General features: G+C 39.9%; 2 protein-coding genes across 6 annotated transcripts in view; both read right to left on the bottom strand.

Annotated features, from left to right (window-relative positions):
• Positions 1-7,072, bottom strand: part of nrn1la (neuritin 1-like a) — a 117,747-nt gene extending 110,675 nt beyond the window's left edge. The window contains exon 1 of the mRNA XM_034205941.1: positions 6,857-7,072. Within this exon, the coding sequence (XP_034061832.1) occupies positions 6,857-6,914 (58 nt within the window). The 5' untranslated portion in view covers positions 6,915-7,072. The remainder of the gene's footprint in view (positions 1-6,856) is intronic.
• A 2,312-nt stretch (positions 7,073-9,384) lies between these two features.
• Positions 9,385-17,513, bottom strand: part of edc4 (enhancer of mRNA decapping 4) — a 72,894-nt gene continuing 64,765 nt past the window's right edge. For all 5 annotated transcript variants that reach the window (XM_034205904.1, XM_034205905.1, XM_034205906.1 and 2 more), the window contains 2 exons: positions 17,179-17,342; positions 9,385-11,722 (listed from right to left, as the gene is read on the bottom strand). In XM_034205904.1, coding sequence (XP_034061795.1) covers positions 11,539-11,722; positions 17,179-17,342 — 348 coding nt within the window. In that variant the 3' untranslated portion in view covers positions 9,385-11,538. The remainder of the gene's footprint in view (positions 11,723-17,178; positions 17,343-17,513) is intronic.

Here is a 17,513-nt window from a genome sequence, read left to right as displayed (position 1 = left end):
GATTCATGATACATTGGTACCATAGAAAAAGCAAAACAATAAATCCTTTTCTTCTTGATTATACCCTCCTTCATAACAGTTTTATGGTTTTTGTTTTTAAGTAAAAAAAGTATTTCCAATATCTAATGTATACATCAATGAGAAAACATTTCCTTCAAACAGTTGAATTATTCAAGTTTCCCACCAAAACATTTAACTAAATTACATGAACACATCATGATGATAATGTATCTTAGCCCAAAAGTAATTTTGATAAAAAAACGTAAACACATCAAAACGATACTTAATGGAACCTCGCTTTGGAAACGTCAGCTTTTAGCTCCGTTATTAACCAAGCAAGACAGTGCTGTCTATGGCTGCTAACAGCTAGCAGCTAATGCTAACTAGCTCTCCTCCTGCCAATTCAAACACAGGTTTGTTTATTTCAAATGCAATATTATCCAGATAAGAAATCCTCCCAGATTAAATATGATCCCAGAAAGAAATTCACTGTTATTCTCGAGCCCTGTCAATTCTAAATTAGCTGCGGTAAAAATAATCCCCCCCCCCCCTTACTACCCCTTAATTTTGTCATTGATTTGGTACCAAAGGATGGGATAATTCGATACATTCAATAGAAGGACAGAAACAGAAACATGACTCAAACAAATGTCAAGAAAATGTTGCTCAGAAACTACTTAATGTGTAAACAAGAACTATTTTGTCATATCAAGTTGATGATATGTCAATGTAATGTTTCCAACTAGTTTCTGCTGCGACATGTGCAGGTCAAATTTCAACACGGGTGACCTCAGTCCATAAACTAGAAAATCATACTTCAGTTGTATCCATGATACTGACAGACTTTAATGGTGGTGAATATGGGAAGAGGGGAGGGGGAAGAGGTTCAACAATCTTTTTATTTTCACTCTATCTTTGCAAAGTCCCCTAATGATTACTGTGAAGATTCCCCACTTGTGATCTCATAAGATCAAACGTCTGATGGACAGTGTGGCCCATGATGTACATCTCACCCTCTTAAGATCCTTCTATTAAAAAAGAAAAATCCTGGAAACTTGTAACGAAGGATTCTCACTGTCAGATTAATCAATATTTGTGAATCCTTGATGAAAATAACATAGGGAGGGAGTGAAAAAGCAGAAGGAGGATAAAATGAAAGATTAGATAGATGAGTAAGTTTAAAATAAAAAAAGAAGAAGAGGAGCGATGGCATACAGATATTAATGACTGCGGAGACATGAGGGGAAAAAGGAGGACTGGACGTTTGCTAGAAGTAAAGAAGAAAAGAAGAGAGGGATGAAGGAAGTACGAAGAAGAATAGAAGGAGGATGGTGTGCAGTGTGGTGGACAGTGTGTGTGTTTAGTGGTGACACTGTAAGGAGGGAGGAAGAAGGAGGCGAAACACAGGCAGTTTTCCTTGATACTTTTAAACCTATTTTAATGAGGAAACTAACACTTCATGTGTCTTTGCTGCATACAAAAATATGTAGAAAAACGCTGCAGTCGAGCCACTGAGGGGGAACTTTGAAAGAAAGGGAGGTTGGGAACTGTTTCCTGAGGAGAACAATTAAAAGCCGAATATATTCTGCCTCTCGCCTATGGGCTGCCTGCTTTTAATGTGATTATTGGGGCGCTGATGACGCAGAGAGGAGACGTGCACCCAGGGGAGCCCTCCAAGTCTCCGGCCCTGATACTTAGAGCTAGCTGTTTAAGCCAAGACAGAGGAGACAAGCAATACAATAAATTAGGTCTATTCAACCTTGAGGTAAAGTTAAAGGAATAGTTTAACATTTTGGGAAGTAAAATGTATGTAAGCTAAACCAGGTAGCTTAGTTTAGCATTAAGCCTGGAAACGGGATAACAACTAGCTTGATTCTTAAACTTAAAAAGGTTGCATTCTTTCACACACACATACGGGTATTGGGCCGAGCGCGACACCGTACTTCCGGTATCCGCCGTTTTACGCGAGGTGCAAGCAGCCGTACACCGTCTAGGTGTTGCTAAGCTTCCTGTACTGAATATCATAGTCTATTGCCTTAATCAATATCTAGTCAACTCTAAAATACCACATATATGCAATGGCATGATAATATTATTGTGACAAGTGGGGTATTCACCTGGTGTTTCCAGAAATTAGATGTAGATGCAGCCAAAATCGACGAAGGCCACTGTCGTTTTTCCATACATCTGCAGGCAGTCTGTAAGGGCAATCCAACAACCCACACAGCTCTAGTTTACGCTGGTAACGACCTAGAGCACACCCCTCAAATCCAGAGATGTAATCCGAAGACATGCAGCGATTTCTTCGGTCGTTAATTAAAAAAAAAAATCTAGTGCGCTCTGCCTGGCTACGTTAGCTAGCTGTTTATATTTGCACTTCCAGGATATTTGCACCTCCAGGAAAATGGCGTATTTATATATATATGGCGCGTGTTGCATTGTGGGTAGCTCGTGACGTCACTGTGTGTGAAAGAATTGCAGTAAATGAAGCTCATTAAATATTGTGTAAACATGTTTTATTTTACTTTAACTTTTTTGTTTAATTGTGTAAAACAATCAAAGTAGAAGTTGCTTAAGAAAACGAATTTTCGCATGCTAACATGCTAAACTAAAATGGTGCCCAATAATCTGAAATCCAAGAAAATGAAAAAAATCCAAATCAACCAAAAGAACATTCGTCCAAGAAGACGCATATTGCTTATTATGGTGCAGAAAGACGTCATCAGACCTTTCAGCCATGCTTTTTCAGTCATAATATAGCAAACACATAACACTTTGCATTTGATTCACCCTGATAATCCCACTTTAACCATGACCCTAATTGATGGCACTCTTCATGCCTTAACCCAGGGGTGTCAAACTCAATTTTATCGCGGGCCTAGCATTATGGTTGCACTCAAAGGGCCGGTTGTAACTATATAAATATACATATATAAATATATATATAAAATAATGTATTATATTACATTTTTGCCTCTGAATTGGATTATTATCGGATAGGATAATAATTTAGTAATTAACTACGTCTGAAAGGAGAAGTCTAGGGCAAATCATTGCGAGTGGGCATGTCACAAAACGAGATGCATTGTGGGACATGTAGTTTATGGGCAACCTGCTTCTGTAAAGTGGCATGTAACTGTATAATAAACATATTATATTCTTTGCAAACTCATGCGGGGCCACATAAAATGAAGTCGCGGGCCGGATTTGGTCCCCGGGCCTTGAGTTTGACACCTCTGCCTTAACCTAACCAACCCAACCAACAAAGGCAACAAGTTTTAGTCAATCAAAGGCAGTTAGACGATCATGCCTTTACCATAGTTAAAACAAAACGGAGGAAGGTCCTTCTCTATAATATTAGCCATGTGCTTCTGTTTGTTGCATTTGGGATTAGTATTTCAGAATGTCCCTTCAGAATGTTTGTTTTCTGAATAAATGAGCTTTCAGTCGTATATTTCTCTGACTATTGGGGTTTCAGATAATTGGGCCTCTGAATGTCTTCTATCCTTTCAAATAGTGTAAGCTTATTATGAGATTCTGGATTCTAATCATGTGTTCTAGTAAGCCATGACAGAGTGACAGTGATCCAGCATGCACAATACCAGGACCCTGAAACCAAGAAATCATCGTTGGTGTTATTGTTCACACCTGAGCTTTTACTATTGTGACTAGTCAAAATATTACTTGTGAAAAAAAGGCCTATTGTTTGGAATTCAAAGTTGTTTTGGTAATGATGTAAACAGCATGTCATTTAATAGTTTTTTCTGAAGACACCTAAAAACCATGATGAAAACGCATTATTAAAATGCATGTAGATGTGTGCATTGAGCAGATTACAGATGTGTGCATTGAGCAGATTACAGATGTGTGCATTGAGCAGATTACAGATGTGTGCATTGAGCAGATTACAGATGTGTGCATTGAGCAGATTACAGATGTGTGCATTGAGCAGATTACATTTACTACATGCTCACTCTTCTGCTTTACACCTTATTTTTTCCTTTTGAAAAACACTTTAGAAAATGTTTTTTGCAGTTGTAGAATCTTGTATACATATTTCTGAATTCCTCCCACGGGAATAGGTACCTACATAAAACATTAAAAAACACTTTCTACACATGCTAACTCTTATATAGAAATATAAGCTGTGTTGTAAAGATCCATAGTGATCAAAGGCAGCTAAAAATACTGGTCCTAATTATAGAATATTATTAATCATTTCCAATGTATGTTTTAAGATGTTTGTCAGTGTATTTGAAGCATTGAAGATGATGTTCTTACAGATTTTTGATCTTAAGACGAGGTATTTTAAGAAAGTGTGACAGATGATAGTCTGAGTCAAAGGTGACAGGAAGCTCTGCTCATAGGGACATTAACTACACATCAACGTACACACACTCACAGTTTGGAGAGTAACAATGAAAGAGTAATGAAGAGTAATGTAAGAATATCAGCCAATATCATTTCATAACTAGCCTCAGATTTCCCCATGTGTCAGTCACATGACTGAGGGACTGAATGCATGAGGAATGTTTCCCAGTCAGGTTCAGATGTGCGGATGAACAAAATCTCCAGAGACTTTCCAGAGCATAGGAGAGGGACAGATGTGAATCATTCATCATTTTTCTCCATCGGTAAGACTTTGTTTCCCTACCCCCATGGTGTCCCTCCCCCATGGGACCCCCATCCTCCGCCCCCATCCTCATTGCTCTGACATCCGCAGCAGCATTGGATGACGATCAATGATGACGATGACATTTATAACACATACTCTGGTTTGGAATGGAATTTATATGGTTTCATCACCAAGTCAGTACTTTAGTGCATTATATCAGACAACTCAAAGTCAGCTTACAGAAAAAATAACCCTGAAGATGTCAAAGCGAGGTAACCAGGGTTACCTAGGCTTAGAGAAAACACGTTTTTTAAACACATTCTTTGTTACAAACTGTGAGCATGGAGTTGGATAGACGGACAGCCTAATGAAAAGGTATATCAAGTTGCATTTATGGGAAATGTAGGTTGAAGAAATGTATTATATTGATATTCTATATAAACTTCTTTTTTTTTAAACGAGACAAATGTAACATTTGTGATATTGGGCTATAACAATCTAATTGAATTGATTGATAGTGTTTTTAGAGCTGGACCCAGGCTGTGTTAAAATTGGCACATTACTGCATACTGCACACTACAAACTGTGTAGTGTACTACATACTGAATACTACATAGAACATGCTCCATACTACATCCTAAACATTGCATACTACCTGCTGCATAGTAAAAAATGCAAACCTACTGCATATAATGGGAACTACATACTGCAGAGTACACTGCATACTTCCTCAATTAGTATGTACAGCCAACTGCAGACCAAAGGACCAATTAAGTAGGAGTTAACTAACAGGCTATTCACATGTAAGTATACAAAAGCAATACATATCATATGAATGACGGCTGGGCAAGTTTCAAGAAAGCCACCCAGCGGCTCTTCTACATCCCCAAAACGTTGCAGCAAATGTCCAAAAAGTCATTATTTGGATAATCTGACCAAGTAATGAAAAAAGTAATGGTTACTTTTTTACTTAAAAACAAAAAATATATAACTAACAGCTTTTATCCTAGCCCAAAAGCTCACATTACTGTTCTAAAGGTATCCAGAAGAAAATCATGTCAGGGGTTCAGAATGTCCAATGAGCTCAAATCAGGGCAAGTCTCGAGTACACACAATTCACATACAATGCACTTTAAATGCATTACATACTCAACGTTACGTTGTACTTGAAATGAATAGCAAACGATTAAAAAAACTGCTGCGTTCTAGTTACTCAGAGTCAGACAATCCTCCATCTGCTGCACTGATTTTGACCTATCTTCAAAACAATCTGTCTCTTGTATTTTCCCTAACATGAAAAAACTGCATTACAAAATTGCTAGAGTTCCATTTTAATTGAACTCACCTTACTTTAATTAACAATTCATTGCATTGACTTTACTTGCAGGGTGGGAATCAAGCGGTAACTCCACTATCAGTCTGACTGATTGAGGGTTCCCTTTATTTGCCAGTTGCAGTTAGTAATAATTATGTACAACAAGTTACCTCGTTGAGCAAATGCATTAAGACTGGGGGAAATTGAATTATAGTCCACTCTCACACAAAACAGTTTGCATGCTGCATTCACAACATTCAGGCGTGTTCCACTGGATGCTGGAGATAAACGGGAGATACAACGGGACCCTCTAACTCAGGGGTGTCAAACTCAATTTCATCGCGGGCCACATTAGTATATGGTTGCACTCAAAGGGCCGGTTGTAACTATATAAATATACATATATAAATGTATAATATATATAAAATAATGTATTATATTACATTATTGCCTCTGAATTGGATTATTATTGGATAGGGTAATAACTTCCAAATTAACTACGTCTGAAAGCAGAAGACTAGGGCAAATAATTGCAAGTGTCTTCAGTGCGCATCACACAAAACGAGATGCATTGTGGGACATGTAGTGTATGGGCAACCTGCTTCTGTAAAGTGGCATGTAACCGTATAATAAGCGTATTATAATCTTTGCAAGCTCTTGCGGGGCCACATAAAATGAAGTCGCGGGCCGGATTTGGCCCCCGGGCCTTGAGTTTGACACCCCTGCTCTAACTGAAGCAGGGCAAAGACAAGTCCAGAAGATGGGGTTTAACAAAACACTATCTTATTACAAATACAATTAAGTAAAAGTCTGGATCTGCATCCGTGTTCTCCGGTTTACGCACAACTACTCCAAACATTTCCAATACTGCAGCGTAAATTGTGCATTGCTCAGAAATGAAGCAGAATTCCTCAAATAGTACTTACTCAGGAGCAGAGCAACAGGCAAGAAGAGGAGGCACGCGGAGTTGGTGAGAGATGTCATGCTGATCCGTGGAGTCTTCCTCACAAGTTTCACCGGGATCCTAAAAGTGGTTGTTTCCAAAAGAAAGGCAGCGCGCACTGTCCCGCTGCTCGGTGCCGGTCACAGCTCCCTCCTGTCCGCGCTGCAGCTCTGTACTCCAGCGTGAGAGATCCACTGTGCGCTCATCCTCCCTGCCGGGGGGGGGGGGGGGGGGGGGGGGGGGGGGGGGGAAGGGGGGAGGAGGAGGAGAAACAGCTATGCGTGCGCAGAGAATCCCCAAAGAGCGCTTTATCAGATAAGGAAAATGCAGTCCCTTAGCAGGTACACACATAACAATCAACTAAAACACAACTGCTGTCACACGAACAGTTGTCAAACCGGATTAAAGAAGAGATCCGTACCATATAAATACCAGGCAATTTATCAATAATGATAATAAACTAATATTACAATTAATTATAGTTTAAAACTTAAATGATGTTTAAATTATGTTGAGAAAACTGGTTGCTCATTTTCCATCATTGATGCACAATGGGAAATTGAGTTAAAAAATATAGTTACAGTATTACGACCAAACTATATGGTGCTATGCAAATATGTGTTATTCTGTGGTTTCTAATCTAGGGCCTTGGGGCCTGTAGATGCTTAAAAAAATAAATGTTTATGATTAATGGAAGAGGAAAAGGAGTTCTGCTAAATGACTCTCTGTTTTTATATTTAATAATTTGACCTTTTTGAGCCTTCAAAATCGGGACAAATGTGTCTTTGGTAGAAATACAAACACATATAGACAGAGGTCCCCACAGACACTGACATTTTAGAAAAGGAACAAAGGCCTAATTTTTTTTTCTTTTAAATGAAGTGGCATACATGGTTTTCCTCTGAGATGTAGTCCAAAAGTCAAAGTACAACATCAACTCTGTGTAGATGTTTCTTTCCAACCACATAGAAGTTAACATAGCAAGGCGGGTCTCCATTATGGATGGGATGATTCAGATAAATACAATAAATTGATTGTGGTGATCTTCCATTATCTAGACCAGGGGTGGGGAACCTTTTTCCTCTCAAGGGCCATTTCAATTTTTTCAACATCCTCCGAGGGCCCTACAAATGATTGACCTCTGCTTAAAAATACTAAAATCACAGCATTTGGCCTTTCTTTCATTCTGTGCAAAGAAAAAGCAACCTCTTAATCCAGATATTTTACCATGACTCGCGCATGCATGCACGTGCACACCCGGTTGTGGCATGACCACCCAAACAGAAAGATATGGACACAAGATGTGCAAATGTATTTAGTTTCCTATCCATGTGGACATGATTTAAGTGGGGGGGGGGGGGGGGGGTGGACTTAACCTCCTTTAGGGGGGTCCGGGGGCATGCAAATGTTGAAGTTAAAAGCATCAATCTGGTGCACTTTGAGAGCAACATTAAGAGATCTGGATACATCTCTCAACACCCATTTGAAACAGAACTGAAAGCAGATTTTCTTTTTCTTTATAGATATTTTAAACAGTTTTCTTGTTTATTAATAATAACTTGTTTTTACTGTCATAGTATTTTATACCTGTTTACTATTCTCTTGTTTTTTTATAACTATAATGATCATATAAAGATGTGCCTTTACCTCACTGGTTGTAGAAAAAGCTTCTTATATTCGTTAGCATAGCTAGCTAACCAGATGCTAATAACAACAAAGTTATTGACTGTATGATCAGTATGACAGATGAACAGATCGCCACTGGGCTTTCAACTAAAGACACAGCCACGCAGAAACTGCGGCTCCTTATCTGAAGTGCCTGGCGGCGTTCTGGTGCTCTCCGTCAGAACCATGGATGTATAATAGGTCAGAACTCAGACGAGACATATACCACGTGATGACACGTAAGGCTCGTTGTGTTCAAGGACCCTGACTTTAGCCAGGAAAAACAGGCACACTCGCTTGTTTAATTATTTTGCGGTCTAGATTTCTTTAATTTTTTTCTTTTTTGCGTGTTTATAAATGACCTCGAGGGCCGTACCAAATAGTCTCGCGGTCCGTATACACCCCGGAGGTTCCCCACCCCTGATCTAGACAAATGAGAGTATTCTCGGAAGTGAGTAAAAGGAGCTTTCTTGCTCGCCATCATGGTAAAAAGTAATACATAAAGTGCTTCTAATGTAGAACTGAACAGACTTGTTTATGTATTTATGCATATGGGCTTTTTTTATTTGTTATTATTCCTTTATTTCCTGTTATTGTTCTCTTTAAATTATGTTGACTAAAAACAACATTTCCTACATTAGATATTTTTTTCTAAAAGACACTAAGCAAAATTATAATAAGAGTATTTTCAGAAGACTTATAACATTGTGAATTGTGAATATTTTGGCCACGATAAGACGAACACATTTATTTTCTTAATAAAATGTGGTAAAGTCATTCCCGTATGTATTAAGGGTTAGGGTATGTAGAAGTACAGAACAAACAACCAAACGAATAAAGACGCAATAACGTGAACAAGTCTTTTTTTATTCCAAAAATCTTTAGGGTAAAATAAACTGTAAAAGATACAACATAATCATACAAGCAGAGGGCAAGTGAACAGAATGGAAATTATAACATACTCCCTAGCCTCGGTTGTTTCTCACACAGCTCCCACTCGGGGTAACACAACCCGTCCTTCATTGTGAGGACAATAACCGGAACTGAACTGAAGGTGAGGGTGGCAGTCGTCAAAAAGTACCTCTCTGTTGCATGATCATTCAAATATATGTCCGAATCGGCTGTCTAGGTAGTCCAATGTCTGCAAACAAAACATACAGATTCTCCTGTGCTGAGCCTTTCTTCAGATCCAACATTTTAACGCCGTAAATGCTTGTTAAAGTATAAAGGAGCTGCTGTGGGATAATGCTCAAACATGTCTAAAGGCCCAAATGGGATCAAATGTTTAGGTAAAACATGTAAAATACAATAAGGCACTTGCTAGACAAATCCAAATTCTAAACACAGAGGTTCAAATGAACAGAACTTTCATTTTACAATCAGCAAAAACTGTGTGTATCTAAACAAGAATGTGTGTAAATGGGCTGTACACATTATCATACACTTTGAACAAACTTTAAAGATAAACAAACATGTGCAGAGTTGCACTGTTTGGGAGCAGGAATGATTTCTGAATTCAGAACCCAAATGACAAAATCCAACTAAGTGCTGCCTCCTACAGTCTATGGGAAGTAACTGCACATCAACATGGTCTGGAGAAGCCTGATGAAACAACATCAGCATTAACAATTATGTTTAGGAAGTGTTGTATTATGTGGTATAATTATTGTTGACAACTTTTAAAGCAAGTATACAAGTCTTACAAATGCTAAATGATTATATAAAAAAGGGGCAGGCATACGAGGGGGGAAAATCAATTTACACATGGACGGCTGTCTCACTACATGATGGGCTCCAAACAAGCAGAATCCTTTTCAGCTTCCGAAGACCATCACACATATTTTTCACATTTAGAATTTTTTTTATTTGTATCCTTCAGAAAGCCCTATTAGAAGGATTTTTGAAAACAAGGCCAGATTGGTAAAAGAAAGATGCTTTTCTTCCTGAATACAGACACAGGAATAACTTAAATCAACTTTCAGTAAAACTATTTAGCGTGTTGATCCTCTTCAAAGCACTCAGACAGATTTGGCCAGGCGAGGTTGTTGTCTCCAACCCTATTAAGAAATAACTGAAAGGAAATATGCCACAAACAGGAAATGGCTTTGAATGTTACATATTTTCGGTAGCCGGGATTTACTTAGATGTTTAGAAAGAACCTGAACTGAGAACAGAGTACTGGATTCCAAGTTGGCTTAAGAAAAGATGCTGGTCTGTATTATAAAAGAAAAAAAACATGTTCAAGCCTGCTGTTTTTCCAAAACAGCAGGCTTACATTTTGAGGCGAAACATGTCTTCTTGAGGTACTTTTGTTCCTCCTCTAGCCCAGACGCAGACCCTGCATTAAAACGTGTATTCCAAAACTCAACATGCCTGACTGACGGGTCAGAAAAACCCGAAAAACTAAAAGAAAGAGCGACGTTTGGTCTTGTTGACCACTCAGCTGAACATTCTTTGAGTCTTTTGCACATTTGAAGGAAGAGGCATCAAAGGGAGTGTCCGGTACGATGTGTCTGGGAGACGGGCACTAGCAGAAATATTAGGCTCTCCGGCTGTCATGTCCTGACGGGAATAAAAGGAGGGGAGGCAACCAGAATGCCTCTTGGGTAACCAAGTACTGCAAGAATCTACAGTGAATTTAGGAGTTGTCTGGACAAATAATGTCTTGCGTTGAAGGTATTTCCAGGACAAGAAAAAACAAAAACAGCTCCCTAAGTCGAAGCTTCCCTGGTGCAGGTAGAGAAGGGGGGTTAAGAACTAATGGTACCGGGAGAAGGACCTGGTAATAGGGACAGGTGGACTGGAGGGAACGTTCTTCTTAAACCAAACAACAAGTATCAAACTCAGTCTTTTCACTTCCCTTGTCTTCTACTCCAACCAAGATTTTATCTCTGAAAAAATTAGCAGGATGAAGTTGTTGCATTCTCTTCTACGTGATCTGGTAACGAAAATGGACGCATTATCTGTATCTACGAGGAAAGGACTGTTTACATGGTGGGACTAGTGGCTGACGAGGCCCTGCAGCATCATCATGAGGCGCCGCGCCCTCTTGCTGAGCGGGCTGTGGGGGTCCTGCTGCAGGAAGGTGAAGAGCTTTGGTCTGACCTGGGCCAACACGGAAGACATGTGGTCTCTGGTCAGGGGGTCGCCGTGGTCCAGGTTCATCACGGCGTCCTCCAGGTAGCTGAGCAGGGACACAAGACGGAGACATGACATGACAGAACATTGATTTCTAGTAAGGTAACATGATCTACGGTGGGTACAAGCAGGAATGGAAGTGAATCGCAGTCTTTAGCCATGGTAGTTATTGTAATATATGTTGATCTGAAAATGAATGTCAAACCGGGAAATTTGTTACGACTTAACCACTTCCGGTTCCTTTGTCTCGAAGTCAAAACAAATTTGAATGTGTTTTTGGTCAATTGTCTTAAAATGAAGCATGTGGTTAACATAAGCTTTAGAGATTTTCACTATTTGTTATATGAGAAAAAATGAATGAATGTCTAAAGCTTGTTACTGTCAAAAAACGGCAGTTGCTAATAAGTGAATAAATAAGACTACTAAATGTCATCACGTCGAACATGAAACAGCCTTTAGCGGTGGTGAGGCGCAGCCATGCAACTGTGACCACGTATCTTGTTTTTTAGCCTAACGTTAACTTTTGGCATTTACATTCATGCTTCAACTATTATGAAAGTGGTGTTATTACGAGGAGATTATCCTTCTGAACAAAACGTGCAAGTATCATTAATGTGTGTTTGCCACATACTGTATCTTATTCTTAGTGAGCCCTTTCAATGCTAGCGTCTGGCCTACACAAACAAGTCTTCACTGCACCATTCTATTCACTGATATGCAGTCAGTAGGATGAGGTTGACTTGTGTGGACAGAGGAAGGCTCAATGCTTCTATCAGTCTCCAATGTCAAGCCCCGTCCTTGATCACTTCCTGGCTGCTGGCCCACATGTGTGACTGTATAACTAGGATTCGAAATTTAATTATACCTCCTGTCACCTGCATCCTGTCCTCTTACTCAGACTACACTACATTGAACTCCTCAATTAATTGTTTTAGTCAGACATCTGGTGGTTAAACTATTTCTGTCCCGCTCTCCTGCCGTCTTTGTCTTTACAGTTAAAATGACCCTTCATCTCCTCGTCCAGAGCACTACCTGATGCCAGGCTAACATTAGAGCCGAACCCATATTGCCAGCTGGCCTCTGGCCACAGTTCGACTGGACACGCACATCACAGGACCATCGGGTCCACATAATACTGCTAACATACTTTTTATGACATTTAATGTCTTGGCATCTAAAGCCAAACCGACACCAAAGCACGCCAAAGAACACGTGCCGACGGAACGTCTCCTGCGTCTTGGCCATGTGTCGCACTGGAACACACCGCAAAGACTTCAGCCGACGGCCAAGTAGCACGTACGAACTGCACATGCGTGAGTGGCAATAACTCTCCAGACCAGCAGGCGGCGGTAGTGTGTATTCGTCATTCAAAAGAGGCAACTGGAAGACAGACTGCGTGATACACCGAGAGAAGAAGAACAGACTGCGTGATATAAACAACATAGCGTGTGCGTTCCATTTTCACTTTACAACGAGAAGCTCACGGGGCTTTCCCGAACCTGTGTCGAGAGCTGGAGTTAAATGAAATCTCAGATTTGCCTTCTTAATAGTTTGTTTGGGTCCCTCACTTCCGTTTCGCTTCTCATGCACTGATTCGCTAAGCTGAACAGCCAATCAGAGTGATTTCTTTGGCCTACGGCCTTTGGCCGACAGCCTACCGATTCAACATCGAATCGGTGGCGGCACGGCCGAAAAGACACAACGGTGCAGTACACACCAATCTGAGTAGGAAGACACGACGCTCATCGACGGCCCGACATCTATCGACGCCGAAAATCGGCTCGGTGTGTAAGGACCTTAACACCACAGATACTGATAGCTAGTAAATATCTTGCAGGAGATAATCTGCTAACTAAAACCATTCAGAAATATTCATAAAGTTGCTCTTTATGCTCCCTTAGTTCACATTATTCTGGCATGCGCTCGGACAACAATGTGTTCTTTAAAAGCAGCTAATGATCCTGCTAACGATCCTCTCTGCTCCTAACAATCCCAACGTTGCTTTTGTTTCTCTTTGGAAATCTTTTGTGGATTCTTCTAAGCTACTATCAATCAGAAGGCTCTTTTATCTTGTGCAAAGCCTAAACATTTTACTCTACAAGTACAATAGTTTTGTCCTTTCCTAATATTAATCTACTTCTATTTACCCATGAGTTTTCCTGCAGAGTAGGCAAGAGCTCTAAGATGTATCTACTGAACTCTCTTACACCACAACCCATTTCCTCTGTCCTAATAATGCCTCGGACTGAACCACACCCTACTGACCCCATCTCTCTCCAGATGGCACAGAGCGGCACCAGAGGGCCATATTAGCAGCAGTAGGCAGCTGCAACGTAAACTCAAACTAGAAAGGTGATCCCATCACAGAGTGCCGCTGTAAAGGGACTCTGACTCAGAAAGAGGTTTGCTAGGGGAGAAAATAATAAAAGGACAAGGGATGCAAGAGTGTACAAGAGAACAATACATGAAGGGAGTGAGGTGAGGACACAGCCAACAGTTCTTGAGATGAAAACAGGAAAGAACGGACGAGACTGCAACAAAAATGAAAACTACAAGGGCATAGAAGGCAGAGAACGATAAAAAGCTGCATCTAAAAACTGCGAGGCTATTCACCGGATCATGGGCGCTCCCCGGACAGTCATGTAGCTGGGCTACAGACGGAGCGGGGTGATGGGGTCAGCAGTTTAGCACCGCGTAGCACTCGGGAGACGAGGAATAATGAACATGCAATGGAGATGAGATGGGGAGCAAAAGTTTAGCAAAGATGGGCTTTATTACTGATGGACGATAGCACAGGCTCCGGCTTGTGTAGGAGAGAAGTCGTGTGATGCTGCTATTGCTTTGGGAGACAATTAAATTGAAATGAAGACTTGTTTGGGAGAAGTAAGCCTACACAGCTCGCAGGTTTTTGATTAAACACAAGTTACACCTGCTGCACTTTAAGACAGGTCTTATATCAAACCACAGTGGTGTGAGAAAACAAACTGAAAAGAGAGACTTAGGTGGATTTCATGTGCTGTGAAAACCACTTGGATTACACACATTAAATTGGCATGTACCAATCAGAGGGATAGCAGTTTCGATCCCCGGCCCCTGAAGTCAATATGTTGAAGTGTCCTTGGGCAAGAAGATTCATTGTGAATTGCTCCTGTAGGACCGTTTACGATGTTGATGTGTTTTAAGTCGCTTTGGCTAAAAGCGTCAGTTAATTAACATGTAATGTAAAAAAGATGCAATGTGTTGCAGTCACAACAAGATTTCTTGTTTGGCTGGTTTAACGGTTTTTCCCCCAATGTCACTGCCATTCATTTTATGTCCTACAGCATTTGCAATATTTCCTCCAGGCATTTGTATAAGCAGCAGGGAAAAAGTATAGGTTGTATTTGGGTAGTGTGCAATGCTAATAATAATATTACAAATGATGAGGGATAAGTTGGCCCTAAACATCCTATGAGAATACCAAGTGATTTTCTTTTTACTTTAAAATGTATGTAATTTATGTACTCCTTTTATTCTTGCTCTCTGGTAACATAATCTGTCCTATGACCTGTTTGTAGCTCTGCACAAGGACGACGTTAGTCTCGAGCCCTGGTACTCATGTTGTCCTTTATGTGGTTGTCATGACTATATAAGTGATCGATGATCTGTCACTGTTCCAGTTGCTCATCCTAGAAGTGTAAAGAAAGTGAACGACTGTTTTGTTCAAGTTCATTGGAGAGGACAGCTCCGCAGTCAGTCGTGTAACTGCAGACTTCATGACATTTCAGAAAATTGTGAAGCAGCCGTGTATACGATGGAAACACTAAAGTGTGGTCTGCCGCTTAACAACATGAATTGATGTTTTATATCTCAAGACAGTTTCATCGCCATCAAAGTCTGTATGTCAGATAGGGCTGCACAATATATTTTATCAAAATCGCAATATGGACTAGCGCAATATCTACATCGCAGCAAGCACAATATTTAGGGAAGTATCAGAATTAAATATTGTGATGCTGCAGAGAAATCCCGACATACTAAATAAAAAAGTACAGATCCTTTTAAAGAAATCCTGCAATGATAATTTTAATATACTAGTCATTATCGCTAATCATAATACAATTGCAATATCAGTAAAAAAATAATATCAATTATACTTTTTTTTTTTTTTTTAACTGTGCACCCCTTATTTGAATGCATTTAGGAGATGTGTCTATTCGGAATAGTGTGTTCATCAAAAAATATTAACAAATCACACGTAAAATGTTAACTCTCTGTGTAACCTTTAAGCATGGAATAATGCTACCATGGAATTGAGTAAGCAAATCCCATACTGTACAAACAGGGCTCAACGCTAACTTTTAAAAGTGGTTGCCAGGCTGGCAACCACTTTTATCAGCTCTTGGTTGCCAAAACTGAAAATACAGTTGCCATATTTTTTAAATAATTAAGATACTATACAGTTATACATCAACTTAATAATGAAAATGTGACAGAAAAGAATGTTCAAATGCTTTACAATAAGTAATTAACACAATTATTTGAAACTTAAGTGGTAGTAAACTTGTCCCCCCTCAATTGCCGGTATACTAAATACCAGAAGTGCAGCTGTTGTCATGTTCTTCACAGATCCCTCACAAATGAATTGAGCAAGTCACTAGTTTCTTGGTCATCCGTTGTCTTCCTTTCAAATGTGGGTTTTCCTGACCTTTATGCTGACCCCCACCATAGATCCATTGGCCCTTCAGCATTGAAGTCTTGGATTGGCCAGACTATTACATTTCTAATGTTAAATAAATGAAAACCTTTCACAGTTAAGAATTAGATATGAATTATTAATACTGTAAGTTACCTTTAATATGTCTAACTATATTTCAAATGTGTTACCTTTTTATAGAAGTGATTATATTTGTATGCCAATATTTTCCTATGGTAAAATTTCGTTTAGCACTTTTATTTTGGTAGTACTAACATCGGGACTCTTATTTTGAAGGAACTTTTACCGGAAGTGAATGCACAACGGAGCAGAATGTTTCGTCTCCCAAGACCTTACAAATGTCCTCTTTGCTTTTCGTTCGGGTTCATCTTGCGCTTTATCAGTAGGATCACTTTGAACATTCGTTTGAGATGTTGACGGGTTGGCCGAATTTTTTACCCCACAGTCAAACAACTGAATTTGCGTCACCATTTTTTGTAAAACAAACACACGGTGCACCGCGCACGCGAGTAAACGTGCATCACTTTCTGGCTCCGTAATCACGTGCAACTTAAGTATCAGGTTCCGACTGGTCACAACAATAATTAAATATCACTCTTAATACAACAAATAATTAACATTTATCTATTTTGGGGTGCACATGTTGCTGTTTGCTGTCCTTATTTCTTTATGTTAAAAACTGGTTGCCACTGATGGCAACCAAAGGCCAAGAAGTGGTTGACATTTTTTCTGAATGATTGCCAATGGCAACCTGGCAACCGCTACTGTCGAGCCCTGACAAAGAAAGGCATATGTCGTAAGCTCACCTGATTTTGAGCTCAGAGCGGGTGGTGAGGTTGGAGGAGAGCTGCTGGATGAGCGACAGCAGCACGGGCTGGCTCAGAGTGCAGGGGTGCTGCCCGAACACCTGCTGGGAGTCGATGGTCTCACACACGTACAGGACCAGGTTCAGATCAGTGGCTGACAGAGCCTGCAGGGAAAGAAAGAGGGAGGGAATTACATTCAAATTCAATTTATGAATCTTTGAACACTGAAACTCATGTTCAAATATCTCTTTCTATGTAATAAATCTAGAAGAAAAGCATTGATGTACAGCCACAGTGGGCCTCCTCAAGTAAAGACTAGTCAACCAGTTTTAAAG

This window comes from Gymnodraco acuticeps, unplaced genomic scaffold, assembly GCF_902827175.1.
Source record: "Gymnodraco acuticeps unplaced genomic scaffold, fGymAcu1.1, whole genome shotgun sequence".
Classification (NCBI taxonomy): Eukaryota; Metazoa; Chordata; class Actinopteri; order Perciformes; family Bathydraconidae; genus Gymnodraco; species Gymnodraco acuticeps.
The sequence above is the reverse complement of the archived record's forward strand: the minus strand, read 5'-3'. Positions and strand labels throughout refer to the sequence as shown.